General features: G+C 43.9%; 1 protein-coding gene across 1 annotated transcript in view; it reads left to right on the top strand.

Moving 5' to 3' along the window:
• Nucleotides 1-10,186, top strand: part of LOC308314839 (NACHT, LRR and PYD domains-containing protein 3-like) — a gene marked incomplete at its 3' end in the record, with an annotated part of 30,629 nt that extends 20,443 nt beyond the window's left edge. The window contains exons 15-18 of the mRNA XM_080762581.1: nucleotides 1,653-1,714; nucleotides 4,974-5,100; nucleotides 5,296-5,454; nucleotides 9,169-10,186. Coding sequence (XP_080618707.1) covers nucleotides 1,653-1,714; nucleotides 4,974-5,100; nucleotides 5,296-5,454; nucleotides 9,169-10,186 — 1,366 coding nt within the window. The remainder of the gene's footprint in view (nucleotides 1-1,652; nucleotides 1,715-4,973; nucleotides 5,101-5,295; nucleotides 5,455-9,168) is intronic.
• Between the last annotated feature and the right edge of the window lie 4,946 nt (nucleotides 10,187-15,132).

The raw sequence follows: 15,132 nt of genomic DNA, 5'->3' as shown, positions 1-15,132 counted from the left end.
TCCGCTACCCGTTACATTATGCAACTTAAACCAATCAGTGTGCCAGGTACCATAATCCATTATACCTGGAGTGAACCTTAAGGAAGAGCAACGCGTGCTGCCTTGGAATACATTTAAATTAGATACAGAGGGTTGTTGTGTGTGTTCACATTACGGGTGGTTTGAAGAGACGATTTCCGTTGTCCTAAACCTGTATGCATGAGATAGCAAATATAGGGAAAGTGCATCAACACGCGTACAGACACACCTCCAGCCGCAAACATGTATAGTGGGTTGTGTGGCCGCAAGATAACGTTTACGCATAGTGGAAGCTCCTAAATGAGTAATTCACGTAAAGTGTTTAATGCTTGCGGGTAAGGCATGGGATACGATACAGCCCAAAGTCACAAATCATGATAAGAACAACAACACAATGCAGTGCCTCAAAGGTATAAAAGGACAGTGGAGTGCTATAGGGGTTAAGGTGGAGTCTGAGGAGGTGATGAGATCCAAACTGGGCAGCAGTGACTATTTCTGGATGAGCTGCAGGGCCAAGATAATGACAGGAGAAACACTGTAGTGTCAGCTAGTGGAGACGTTGTGTTAGACAGTTAGACATTGGCTACGTTTACATGAGCAGTTAAATCCCCTTTTCATTCCGAATAGAAGTTCAATCCTATTAAACGTTGTTATGTAAACACCTACAAAAACTTACATCCGAATGAAAACGCTCGATGCGATCTAAAAACCATTCCGATGTCACTGGCCGGATTACTCCGATTTTCAATGCGATTGAAAGAAATTTGACTCATGTATACACTGCTTCGGATGTAAATTCATTCTGGTCTTTCTGAGCATGCTCCAAGGCGCTCATATCCAAGGCGCGCCGTCGGCGCCGAGGAGTTTGCACATAGAGCGCGTTATTTCGTTCCTTTTTTCAGATCCGAAATCCACAAAAAAAACGTGGAGCCGCAGCAGATGAGATACCCCTGATCTGTGTGTGTGTGTGTGTGTGTGTCACAGTGTGTGTGTGTGTGTGTGTGTGTGTGTGTGTGTGTGTGTGTGTGTTCAACGGTCTCTCTCTCTCTCTCCCTCAAAAATTACGAGCGAGTCACAATGAATGAACTGCCTATATTTTATAGATGGCGTAGTTTCACGTGAATTAACATGTATCATGTCTTCTATCACTTCTCCATATAAACACTCATTCGGAATGACCATTTCCCATGTAAACTCGCGGCAAAAAACATTACATCGGATGTATTTTATTCGGAAGTATTTATTCGGAATGATCACCCTTCATGTAAACGTAGCCATTGATGCATTGTTGTTCTACTTCCTACAGAGTGAAACACTGTAGTGTCAGCTAGTGGAGACGTTGTGTTAGACAGTTAGACATTGATGCATTGTTGTTCTACTTCCTACAGAGTGAAACACTGTAGTGTCAGCTAGTGGAGACGTTGTGTTAGACAGTTAGACATTGATGCATTGTTGTTCTACTTCCTACAGAGTGAAACACTGTAGTGTCAGCTAGTGGAGACGTTGTGTTAGACAGTCAGACATTGATGCATTGTTGTTCTACTTCCTACAGAGTGCAACACTGTAGTGTCAGCTAGTGGAGACGTTGTGTTAGATAGTCAGACATTGATGCATTGTTGTTCTACTTCCTACAGAGTGAAACATGGAGGAGAAGATTGGCTTACTAATCCTCAACTGAGTCAACTCATTACAAAACGTGAGTATCTGTGTATACAACTCTTGTGCTCTCTACTCTCTGCTCTTGGCCTGGTCCTTAACACCATCAAGATGAGGTCATGTGGTTTGACAGAAACAATGGGCCTCATTCACTAACCTGGTCGTAAACAACATGTATTTCGTCTATATTGGCATAAGTTCAGTTCTGACGTGCGATGCATGAAAGGTGGTGCAGAGCCGTGATGTGTGCAGATCACAGGTGGATCTCGTTTTGGTTTGAAAGTCACAAGTGATCTCCCGTGTCGGTCATTGGCATGGTTCCACGCTCCATTTAACACCATACAAGACAACCGGAAATATAAATCACACCTGTGTGAACTGAGCGGTGCAACTATACATTTACTGTTATAGTTACTGTACTGCACTGTGCTCTGTACTGTATTGTACTGTACTGTGCTCTATGCTGTACTTTGATTATTTTGGGGAAGGGAAGAGAGAGACAGACAGGTACACAGAGAGACAGACAGGTACACAGAGAGACAGACAGGTACACAGAGAGACCGACAGGTACACAGAGACAGACAGGTACACATAGAGACAGACAGGTACACACAGAGACAGACAGGTACACAGAGAGACAGACAGGTACACAGAGAGACAGACAGGTACACAGAGAGACCGACAGGTACACAGAGACAGACAGGTACACAGAGAGACAGACAGGTACACACAGAGACAGACAGGTACACAGAGAGACAGACAGGTACACAGAGAGACAGACAGGTACACAGAGAGACAGACAGGTACACATAGAGACAGACAGGTACACAGAGACAGACAGGTACACAGAGAGACAGACAGGTACACAGAGAGACAGACAGGTACACAGAGAGACAGACAGGTACACAGAGAGACAGACAGGTACACAGAGAGACAGACAGGTACACATAGAGACAGACAGGTACACAGAGAGACAGACAGGTACACACAGAGAGACAGACACAGAGACAGACAGGTACACATAGAGACAGGCAGGTACACACAGAGACAGACAGGTACACACAGAGAGACAGACACAGAGACAGACAGGTACACATAGAGACAGACAGGTACACAGAGAGACAGACAGGTACAGAGAGAGACAGACAGACAGGTACACATTAACACAGATAGGTACACAGAGAGACAGACAGGTACACAGAGAGACAGGCAGGTACACACAGAGACAGACAGGTACACAGAGAGACAGACAGGTACACACAGAGAGACAGACACAGAGACAGACAGGTACACAGAGAGACAGACAGGTACACAGAGAGACAGACAGGTACACATAGAGACAGACAGGTACACAGAGAGACAGACAGGTACACAGAGAGACAGACAGGTACACAGAGAGACAGACAGGTACACATAGAGACAGACAGGTACACAGAGAGACAGACAGGTACACACAGAGAGACAGACACAGAGACAGACAGGTACACATAGAGACAGGCAGGTACACACAGAGACAGACAGGTACACAGAGAGACAGACAGGTACACACAGAGAGACAGACACAGAGACAGACAGGTACACATAGAGACAGGCAGGTACACACAGAGACAGACAGGTACACAGAGAGACAGACAGGTACACAGAGAGACAGACAGGTACAGAGAGAGAAAGACGGGTACACAGAGACAGACAGGTACACAGAGACAGACACATAGAGACAGACAGGTACACACAGAGACAGACAGGTACACAGAGAGACAGACAGGTACACACAGATAAATGGTAAATGGTGCATTTATATAGCGCCTTTATCCAAGGCGCTTTACATAGATTGTGCATTACATTCACCCATTCATACACCGATGGCAGCGGAAACCATGCAAGGCACCAACTAGCACATCAGGAGCAATTAGGGGTTCAGTGTCTTGCTCAAGGACACTTCGACAGTAACTCTGGGGGAGCCCGGGTTCGAACTGGCAACCTTGCGGTTCCCATCCAGGCACTCTACCCCTGAGCCACCGCCGCCCCGAGAGAGACAGACACAGAGACAGACAGGTACACATAGAGACAGACAGGTACACAGAGAGACAGACAGGTACACAGTAACACAGAGAGACAGACAGGTACACAGAGAGACAGACAGGTACACACAGAGACAGACACATAGAGACAGACAGGTACACAGAGAGACAGACAGGTACACAGTAACACAGAGAGACAGACAGGTACACAGAGAGACAGACAGGTACACACAGAGACAGACACATAGAGACAGACAGGTACACAGAGAGACAGACAGGTACACAGTAACACAGAGAGACAGACATGTACACAGAGAGACAGACAGGTACACTACACACAGAGACAGACACATAGAGACAGACAGGTACACAGAGAGACAGACAGGTAGACAGAGAGACAGACAGGTACACAGTAACACAGAGAGACAGACAGGTAGACAGAGAGACAGACAGGTACACAGAAAGACAGACACATAGAGACAGACAGGTGATTGGGGGGGGGGGTGTTGTCCCCAGATTATTGTGGGGGGTCCCCAGATGGCCAAATTGGCCACAAATGTCAAATAGTGTAAGAAAGTGGAAAGTATTGTGGAAATAGCAGATCCACAAGCTCACAATGCCTCAAACTAAATGGAATGCCTACAATTCCAAGTGCTTGTCAATGTTGATTATTTTGGGGGGTCTCCAGTTCAAATATGATTATTTTGGGGGTCCTCAGTTCAAATATGATTATTTTGGGGGTCCTCAGTTCAAATATGATTATTTTGGGGGGTCTCCAGTTCAAATATGATTATTTTGGGGGGTCCTCAGTTCAAATATGATTATTTTGGGGGTCTCATGTTCAAATAAAATCACACTGCAGAATGTCTCTGCCCAGGGGTGCAGAGACATTCTGCCCCCTGGTGGAGACTTTAAGACATTCTGCCCCCTGGTGGTTGGACAGTGATGATCTTCTTTATAACATTTGAATTGTATTGAGTCTTAATTTAGTCGACTAAGACTAGACTAAGACTAAATAATGTACAAATGACTGAAATAGGACTAAATCTGTATTAACACTGCAGTGAGTTTGTAGATCAGTCTGTGTGTGTGTGTGTGTGTGTGTGTGTGTGTGTGTGTGTGTGTGTGTGTGTGTGTGTGTGTGTGTGTGTGTGTGTGTGTGTGTGTGTGTGTGTGTGTGTGTGTGTGTGTGTGTGTGTGTGTGTGTGTGCGCGTGTGCATGTCGGTGTCAGTCAGTGAATGATGTATTTAATGTTTACTGTGTTGTTTTCTCATCAGATTTCCAGCGTCTCACACTGGACTCAAACACAGCACACTGTCACCTCTCTCTGTCTGAGGACAACAGGAAGGTCACAGGGGGGTCACGGAGGTCAGGGGGTCAGCGTCCTCCTGATCACCCAGACAGGTTTGATTTCTATGAACAAGTTCTGAGTTCACAGAGTGTGACTGGACGCTGTTCCTGGGAGGTAGAGTGCAGTGGACGCGTTCGTATAGCAGTGGCTGACGGAACAATCAGCAGGAAAGGACGTGGTCGTGACTGTTGGTTTGGATGGAATGATAAGTCCTGGAGTCTGGACTGTGATGGTGTTCTTGGTTCCAGTTACTCTGTCTTCCACAACGGACAGCAGACTGTCCTCCCTCTCAGTCCCTCTAAAGGCTCCAACAGAGTATCCGTGTATGTGGACCGTCCCGCTGGGACTCTGTCCTTCTACACAGTGTGCTCTGACTCACTGAGTCACCTGTACACCTTCCAGACCAGGTCTAGAAGACCTCTCTATGCTGGGTTCATGTTATGGTCCTCCTCCTCAGTGTGTCTGTGTGAGCAGTAAGTATAATGGACACACACACATTTAATTCCAGACCACGTCCACACACACACACACACACACACACACACACACACACACACACACACACACACACACACACACACACACACACACACACGCACACACACACACACGTAACACACACACACACACACACACACACGTAACACACACGTAACACACACGTAACACACACACATGTAACACACACACACACACAACACACACACACACACACACACACACACGTAATTCCAGACCAGGTCCACTGGACCTCTCTATGCTGGGTTCTGGTTCTGGTCCTCCCTCTGCTCCTCCTCAGCGTGTCTGTGTGAGCAGTAAGTATAATGGACACACATTTAATTGTAGTCCTATTTTAGTCATTTGTACATTATTTAGTCTTAGTCTAGTCTTAGTCGACTAAATTAAGACTCAATACAATTAAAATGTAATAAAGAAGATCGTCACTGTCGGGTGAAGTGTTAGAGTCCAACCACCAGGGGGCAGAATGTCTTAAAGTCTCCACAGTGTGATTTAATTTCAACTGAGGACCCCCAAAATAATCATATTTGAATTGAGGACCCCCAAAATAATCATATTTGAACTGGGGACCTGCCATAATAATCATATTTGAACTGGGGACCTGCCATAATAATCATATTTGAACTGGGAACATGCCATAATAATCATATTTGAACTGGGGACCCCCAAAATAATCATATTTGAACTGAGGACCCCCAAAATAATCATATTTGATCTAAGGACCCCCAAAATAATCATATTTGAACTGGGGACTTGCCATAATAATCATATTTGAATTGAGGACCCCCAAAATAATCATATTTATAAAATAATCATAGCTGTGTATATAGCGCATGCGCGAGCGTTCGGTGACGTCTGACAGCAGCTCGTCCAAAACCGACCACTTTTTAACATCTTTTAGCCTTACTTTTTACTTCATGTTAGTTTACTGCTATCATACGCACTTACTTTAACCCATTTTGGGCGGGAACCCATTTTGGTGTTAGCATCATGTCGTGCTTTAGCTATTGAAAAATAGCAGACCTACAAGTTCATAGCACGCCACCGAGTGGCGCGCTACGAGCTTGTAGGTCTGCTATTTTTGAAAAATCGAAGAACGACTGACATTTTTTAGAATCTGATCTCAGGTCAGAACGGGTTAATCAGACCAGTGTTGTGTCCAGTGGAAACCTCGTGTGAATCTGATCTCATTTTTGAAAGAGCGAAGAGCAACTGAAGACATTTTTAGAATCTGATCTCAGGTCAGAATGGGTTAATAACAACGCTATCGGATGTACAGAGCACGAGCTGGAACAACATATTATTTTCAGATGGGGGTCGGCGGCCAATTACATATAATTGTTGGGGTCCTTGACATGAAATATTGAGCACCACTGATACAGAAACATATAGGTATTTCAGAAAACTGTCAGAATTTAGAAGACATTTTATACATTTCGACGTCAGGCCTAAATGGGTTAACTTTTTTTTTTTTTTTTACAAGTTACAAGAGAATAGAGCTTTCCGGGCCATTTGAATCATTATAATTTATCCTCCAATGTTAATCTACAGATTAATGAGAACCTTTGTGAACCTGTACATATTTATTAATGAATTGAATTGAGGAAACCCAAAATAATCATATTTGTATTGAGGAACCCCGAAATAATCATATTTTAACTGGGGACCCCCAAAATAATCATTTTTGAACTGGGGTCCCCCAAAATAGTCATATTTGAATATGACCCCCCCCCCCCCCCACACACACACACACTCAAATTGTCACTCAAAGTTGTCACACACAGCATTGTCACTCAAAGTTAACATTGGAATCTATAATTTTATTGTGTGTGTGTGTGTGTGTGTGTGTGTGTGTGTGTGTGTGTGTGTGTGTGTGTGTGTGTGTGTGCGTGTGCGTGCACACGCGTGTGTGTGTGTGCGTGCGTGTGTGTGTGCGTCTCTAGACTCCATCATTCCAACATGGACAAAGTGAGGACAGAACCCTCTAGACTCCATCATTCCAACATGGACATAGTGAGTACAGAACCCTCTAGACTCCATCATTCCAACATGGACACAGTGAGTACAGAACCCTCTAGACTCCATCATTCCAACATGGACATAGTGAGTACAGAACCCTCTAGACTCCATCATTCCAACATGGACATAGTGAGTACAGAACCCTCTAGACTCCATCATTCCAACATGGACAAAGTGAGGACAGAACCCTCTAGACTCCATCATTCCAACATGGACATAGTGAGTACAGAACCCTCTAGACTCCATCATTCCAACATGGACACAGTGAGTACAGAACCCTCTAGACTCCATCATTCCAACATGGACACAGTGAGGACAGAACCCTCTAGACTCCTTCATTCCAACATGGACATAGTGAGGACAGAACCCTCTAGACTCCATCATTCCAACATGGACACAGTGAGGACAGAACCCTCTAGACTCCATCATTCCAACATGGACACAGTGAGGACAGAACCCTCTAGACTCCATCATTCCAACATGGACATGGTGAGGACAGAACCCTCTAGACTCCATCATTCCAACATGGACATGGTGAGGACAGAACCCTCTAGACTCCATCATTCCAACATGGACACAGTGAGGACAGAACCCTCTAGACTCCATCATTCCAACATGGACATAGTGAGGACAGAACCCTCTAGACTCCATCATTCCAACATGGACATAGTGAGGACAGAACCCTCTAGACTCCATCATTCCAACATGGACATAGTGAGGACAGAACCATCTCCTCTGCACAATAATCACAGTGACTGAACATCAGGAAAGACACTGATCGTTTCCTGTCTGCTTTGTTGTGTCTTTCAGAGCCATTTTAGGCTAGGCCCTGCCCGAAAACGTCGGGTTGGGTCGGGTTCGGGCAGAAATTGACAACTCTACTGGCAACGCATGTTATAACATCGGCCAAAGAGTCAGGACTCAGCCAGCAGTCAGTTAGCAAGGATATTACATCTGTATGAGCTGACGCTGTGGAAAAGTCTTGGGTTCATCTTTGTCTAATTACTGATTTTATTTTCCCTTTCTCTATATTCTCTGTAGGGTACGATGCCTTTGCATGGCGAGATGGAAGAATGTCCTGTTACAGAGTCACTGTCCTCTCTGGAAGTTCATGCTGTTACAGAGTCACTGTCCTCTCTGGAAGTTCATGCTGTTACAGAGTCACTGTCCTCTCTGGAAGTTCATGCTGTTACAGATTCACTGTCCTCTCTGGAAGTTCATGCTGTTACAGATTCACTGTCCTCTCTGGAAGTTCATGCTGTTACAGAGTCACTGTCCTCTCTGGAAGTTCATGCTGTTACAGATTCACTGTCCTCTCTGGAAGTTCATGTTGTTACAGAGTCACTGTCCTCTCTGGAAGTTCATGCTGTTACAGATTCACTGTCCTCTCTGGAAGTTCATGCTGTTACAGAGCCACTGTCCTCTCTGGAAGTTCATGTTGTTACAGATTCACTGTCCTCTCTGGAAGTTCATGCTGTTACAGAGCCACTGTCCTCTCTGGACATCCAAGATGAAACTGAGCTAAGTTCATGCTTCAGTGGTTTGAGGATAGAAGAATCCGTCTCCCTGCCTGGTTCTCACAGCTTACCGTCACTGAGCCAAATCCCACGTCTAGAGAACAAGAGTGTAAACGATGTCACACTACTACTGGACAATACACAGACATTTACACCCGACATCGTTCTTGTGGAAAACAAGGAACGCTACAGGTTCCACTGCACCCACGCTGGACTGTTCCAATGCAGCGTGACCGGCCTGGGGTTGAAGATGGAGACAGAGGGAGAGGTGACTTACGGGACAGTCCCGTGGCACCGGGGCCTTCTGTCCCAGCTGAGCAAGAGGCCCGCAGGACCACTGTTTGACATCAAAGGTCCTCAAGGGGCCGTGTGTCAGTTGCAATTTCCACACTGTGAGATCCTCTCCACGGGTGGAGGCAAGTCCTTGTCTGTTGTCCACGTGGTGGATGATGACGGCGTTGAGCTGATCAAACCCCGTGTGGTCACAGAAACTCATGTTATCATAGATGTAACCGGGTTGTCTTTATTTGGTGTCATCATGGAGAAGCTGTTCGGGCCCAGGCCTATCCAGGCACTGGTGGCACTGTTTTATAGCCCACCGATTGAGCATGATGATGACCCCATGTCAACGCTGAATGTACTGCTGCTACCCAGCAATGTGGTGCTGAGTGACGTGAAGAAGGAAAGGAAGGAGATGCACGGAGAAGAGAGTTACATCGAAAAGCCTCCCTGCGTACTAATCCCAAAGAAGACATATACCCTCTCCACCTCGCATCGGGATGATGCCGTCGTCATTGAACCACACAGAGCAGGCTTTAAAGTCGACGGATCGTGCTATCACAATTACATCACGACGTTTCAAGTGACTTTAAAGAAAAGGATGAAGATGGTCGAGCTGCTTCTAAAGGACTGCGACACCTCTGTCTGTGCGTGGAAAAGCTGCGTTGACTTTTCAGCTCCTGCTGTGAGAAGACAACAGAGCCAACGCGTTCAGCGCACAGCGCACAGCGAGCAGGCAGAAGACACCCTCTCACCCAAATACGGTGAAATGGCACAGATTAACAATTCAAATATACACACCTAGGAAACACCCGATCTCACTCTCCCTCTCCCTCACGCGGTGAAATAGCAATCTGTCGCGGTCAAAACAGTAGTAGTGTAACATGTAGGGATTGTGGGGGTTTATGTAGGGACTTAAACAGTAGTAGTGTAACATGTAGGGATTGTGGGGGTTTATGTAGGGACTTAAACAGTAGTAGTGTAACACGTGGGGGTTTATGTAGGGACTTAAACAGTAGTAGTGTAACATGTAGGGATTGTGGGGGTTTATGTAGGGACTTAAACAGTAGTAGTGTAACATGTAGGGATTGTGGGGGTTTATGTAGGGACTTAAACAGTAGTAGTGTAACATGTAGGGATTGTGGGGGTTTATGTAGGGACTTAAACAGTAGTAGTGTAACATGTAGGGATTGTGGGGATTTATGTAGGGACTTGAACAGTAGTAGTGTAACATGTAGGGATTGTGGGGGTTTATGTAGGGACTTAAACAGTAGTAGTGTAACATGTAGGGATTGTGGGGGTTTATGTAGGGACTTAAACAGTAGTAGTGTAACATGTAGGGGTTGTGGGGGTTTATGTAGGGACTTGAACAGTAGTAGTGTAACATGTAGGGATTGTGGGGGTTTATGTAGGGACTTAAACAGTAGTAGTGTAACATGTAGGGATTGTGGGGGTTTATGTAGGGACTTGAACAGTAGTAGTGTAATACGTAGGGATTGTGGGGGTTTATGTAGGGACTTAAACAGTAGTAGTGTAACATGTAGGGATTGTGGGGGTTTATGTAGGGACTTAAACAGTAGTAGTGTAACATGTAGGGATTGTGGGGGTTTATGTCGGGACTTAAACAGTAGTAGTGTAACATGTAGGGATTGTGGGGGTTTATGTCGGGACTTAAACAGTAGTAGTGTAACATGTAGGGATTGTGGGGGTTTATGTCGGGACTTAAACAGTAGTAGTGTAACATGTAGGGATTGTGGGGGTTTATGTAGGGACTTGAACAGTAGTAGTGTAACATGTAGGGGTTGTGGGGGTTTATGTATAAAACAGTAGTAGTGTAACATGTAGGGATTGTGGGGGTTTATGTAGGGACTTGCCAGTCCGTGCTATTTCACCGCGGTGAGATGGGCCTCGATGGTTCGTTTCTGTTCATAATTTGAACACTTTTATTTCTTGCAGCACAATCTACAGGAGCGGCTGCTTCCATACCAGGTGAGTCTCTAGCTTGTAGATCTGTTGTTACTTCCATACCAGGTGAGTCTCTAGCTTGTAGATCTGTTGTTACTTCCATACCAGGTGAGTCTCTAGCTTGTAGATCTGTTGTTACTTCCATACCAGGTGAGTCTCTAGCTTGTAGATCTGTTGTTACTTTGGATGTTTTAGCGTGACGCTGTAGTGAGGTCAAGTAGGACGTTAATTCATGAACAAACACGTTTAAATAAGGAGATAAGATATAAAAGATTTCTGCAGCAACGATCTATAACGATATCTATAACGTGTGTATATATATATATATACTACCAGCACAAACTGTATCACTTTATTGCAATTTTTAGAATAAGAATGGTTAGCTCCTATATGGCACTTTCCATTTTAAAACAATGTCAAATGAAAACCAACAACTCAACGTTCAATCCTCCTTAACTTCAGCGAAACACTTTGTGGACCAACATCGGCGTTTCCTGGTCGACAGGGTGAGGAACGTGGGTCCCATCCTAGATGTACTCTTTGAGAAGGACATCCTAGACAATGAGGGCTACAGCAATGTGATGTCCAATCCCACCACTCAGGACAAGATGAGGGCCATCTATGCTCTCCTGACCTCCAGCAGAGGCAGAGACACTTTGCACAAAGCTCTCCAGGAATATGAGCGTTCTCTCCTTGAAGATCTGTAAGTCATTTGCATTTAATTAACCCATTTTGGGGCGGGGGCGGGGACCCCTTGTGGTGTTTTAAAGCATTATGTTACTGTATACTTTAGCTGTTGAAAAATGGCAGATCTACAAGCTATACGAACTTGTAGGTCTTTTTTGAAAAATCGTGAGAATGTGCCTCGAATCTTTGAATATATATTATTACAGAGTGAACATTTAAACTTCTGGGGAGGTCCCTGGAACAACATATTATTTTCAGATGGGGGTCGATGGCCAATTACATATAATTGTTGGGGTCCTTGACATGAAATATTGAGCACCACTGATACAGAAACATATAGGTATTTCAGAAAACTGTCAGAATTTAGAAGACATTTTATAAATTTCGACGTCAGGCCTAAATGGGTTAAGTTTACAGTTACAAGAGAATGGAGCTTTTCGGGCCGTGTTATTTGAATCATTATAATTCATCCTCTTGATTCCCAAGAGCCCCACACTTTCATTACAATGTTAATCTACAGATTGATGAGAACCTTTGTGAACCTGTACATATTTATTAATGTACGATCAGCCCTTAAAACAAGGCTCCAGACTTCCCAAAACAAACTGGTCAGGCTACTACTTGGCCTCACTCCCCGAACCCACCGAACCCCTGTCCACTTTGACAGGCTGAAATGGCTTTGGGTTGATGACATAGTACAACATCTTGCAATGGGTCTGGTCCACAAGATTCACTACACCACTAAGATACCCATGTACCTGTCTAAATACTTCACTAAGATACCCATGTACCTGTCTAAATACTTCACCAATATACCCATGTACCTGTCTAAATACTTCACTAAGATACCCATGTACCTGTCTAAATACTTCACTAAGATACCCATGTACCTGTCTAAATACTTCACTAAGATACCCATGTACCTGTCTAAATACTTCACTAAGATACCCATGACATGTACCTGTCTAAATACTTCCTTAATGCCAATGAAGTCCACACCCACAACACCAGAGGGAGTGCAACAAACCATGTGCAACCCAGATTCGGCACAAACAAGGGATTAAATTATTTTCGCTCCTATGCCACCAAAATGTGGGACGCCCTACCAACGGTCATTAAGACATGCGAATCCCTTGACTCCTTCAAAACTGCCCTCAAAGGGCACCTACTGACGGCTGCAATTTGAAACTGGCCCCCGTAAAATGTGAATGTGTGTTTCTGCACAGATATGGTTATTCACAGCAGCGGTGTTGTTCTTCTTCTCCTGTTAGGAAGTAAGTGATGCTGTTGATGGACCAGGAGTGCTGTGCTTCCCTGCGTGGCCACCAGATGTCCCCCTTCGCCGTGGCGTCCATATTGCCTGTGTCTCAGCCTTTGTCCCGTGCTTGTTCAGGGGATTTGGGTGTGGGGGGGGACGGGGACGGGGGGACGCACGCACATTGTGATTGGCCGGAATGAGATGGTGTACAGTATGACGACGAGAGCACCCCTCACTTCACACAGGTGTGATTTTTATTGCTCTGTAAAGCTCTTTGAGCTGAACTTCATGTCATGAAAAGTGCTGTACAAATACATGTATGTAAATGTAATGTAATGTAGATCATTATTAAATATCACTGTCGGATGCATTCATGGATGTTTGATTTGTGACATTTCACACAAACTGTAACTCACAATAAATGCCAAATAAAGTGATTTTACAGGACTGGACTTGGACTAGACTAGAAGTTAATGGTGTGCATTGTGTAGCGATATGAACAAATTTATAAACAAATCCCAAATGTTTAAACAAATACCAAAATGTTTATGAACAAATCCCAAATGTCTATAAACAAATACCAAAATGTTTATGAACAAATCCCAAATGTCTATAAACAAATATCAAAATGTTTATAAACAAATCCCAAATGTTTATAAACAAATATCTAAATGTTTATAAACGAATGCCAAAAATATTTATAAACAAATACCAAAATGTTTATAAACAAATCCTAGATGTTTATAAACAAATACCAAAATGTTTATAGACAGATCCCAAATGTTTATTAACAAATATCTAAATGTTTATAAACAAATATCTAAATGTTTATAAACACATATCTAAATGTTTATAAACGAATCCCAAATGTTTATAAACAAATATCAAAATTACAGTAAACAAATCCACAATGTAGGTAAACAAATCACAAACCCTGAAATGTTTGTAAACAAACCCGGCAATGTTTTGTAAACACATCCTTGAACGTTGGTGGTGATAACGCGTCCAGGACATGCCTCAGACTTCTCCTCAGGAGACTTGGGTCAGATCTGAAGCCATTTTATTTGGCGTTAGGAACCCGTTGTGACAGCATGCCCTTGCTGACGTCCACGATACCCCATCTGAAGATATATTTTGAAAGAAAAGCATTTTTGAATAGTTCAACTAGCCGATTTACAAGCTCACGTGTGGATGTAGATCAGCCCCCTCAAGGTGCATGAGGATCCCTGGATCACACCTTTGATTGAGAGCCACTGCTTTAAATAAATACATAACTAATATAGAGCATATTTGATCAAATTTAGGAGCCAAACTTTTTTGACAAATTAATTTAATTCAAACGCGCACAACACATGCACATCCACGACATGCATGCGCACATGCACGCGCGCATGTGTCCTCTTTTTGGTAATTCAGAATATGGTATGCCTAACAATAATTAAAGCACAATAAAGTTGTAACACAAGTTTGTATTTTAATTTCATACTCTATTATGGCTTCCTATGAGTATTATATTGCACTTTTAACATTTCTATACACATCATCTGTACGCTTTATTTATTATTTCTTTGTCTGTTTAAAGTGTTCAAAGAAATGAGATTTGAAAAATGTGGTATAACATGATTGCTGATGTCCTTAAATAAGGAATAAATAAAATAATGTACCACTACGACCAGTAGCCTACAGTCAGTACCACACAAAAATGCAATCTTCTACATACCGGGTAGGCTCGTTTAGCGTTGACTTTTATTTTGGAGTCTGCAACCGGAACATGCGTCGGTATTTATTTGTTTCGCCTGACGCGTCGAGGGTGCGCGCGGCGGAAAGTTGGCAGTGACGAC

Source organism: Protomyctophum bolini, assembly GCF_963924005.1.
Source record: "Protomyctophum bolini genome assembly, chromosome: 1".
Classification (NCBI taxonomy): Eukaryota; Metazoa; Chordata; class Actinopteri; order Myctophiformes; family Myctophidae; genus Protomyctophum; species Protomyctophum bolini.
The sequence above is the reverse complement of the archived record's forward strand: the minus strand, read 5'-3'. Positions and strand labels throughout refer to the sequence as shown.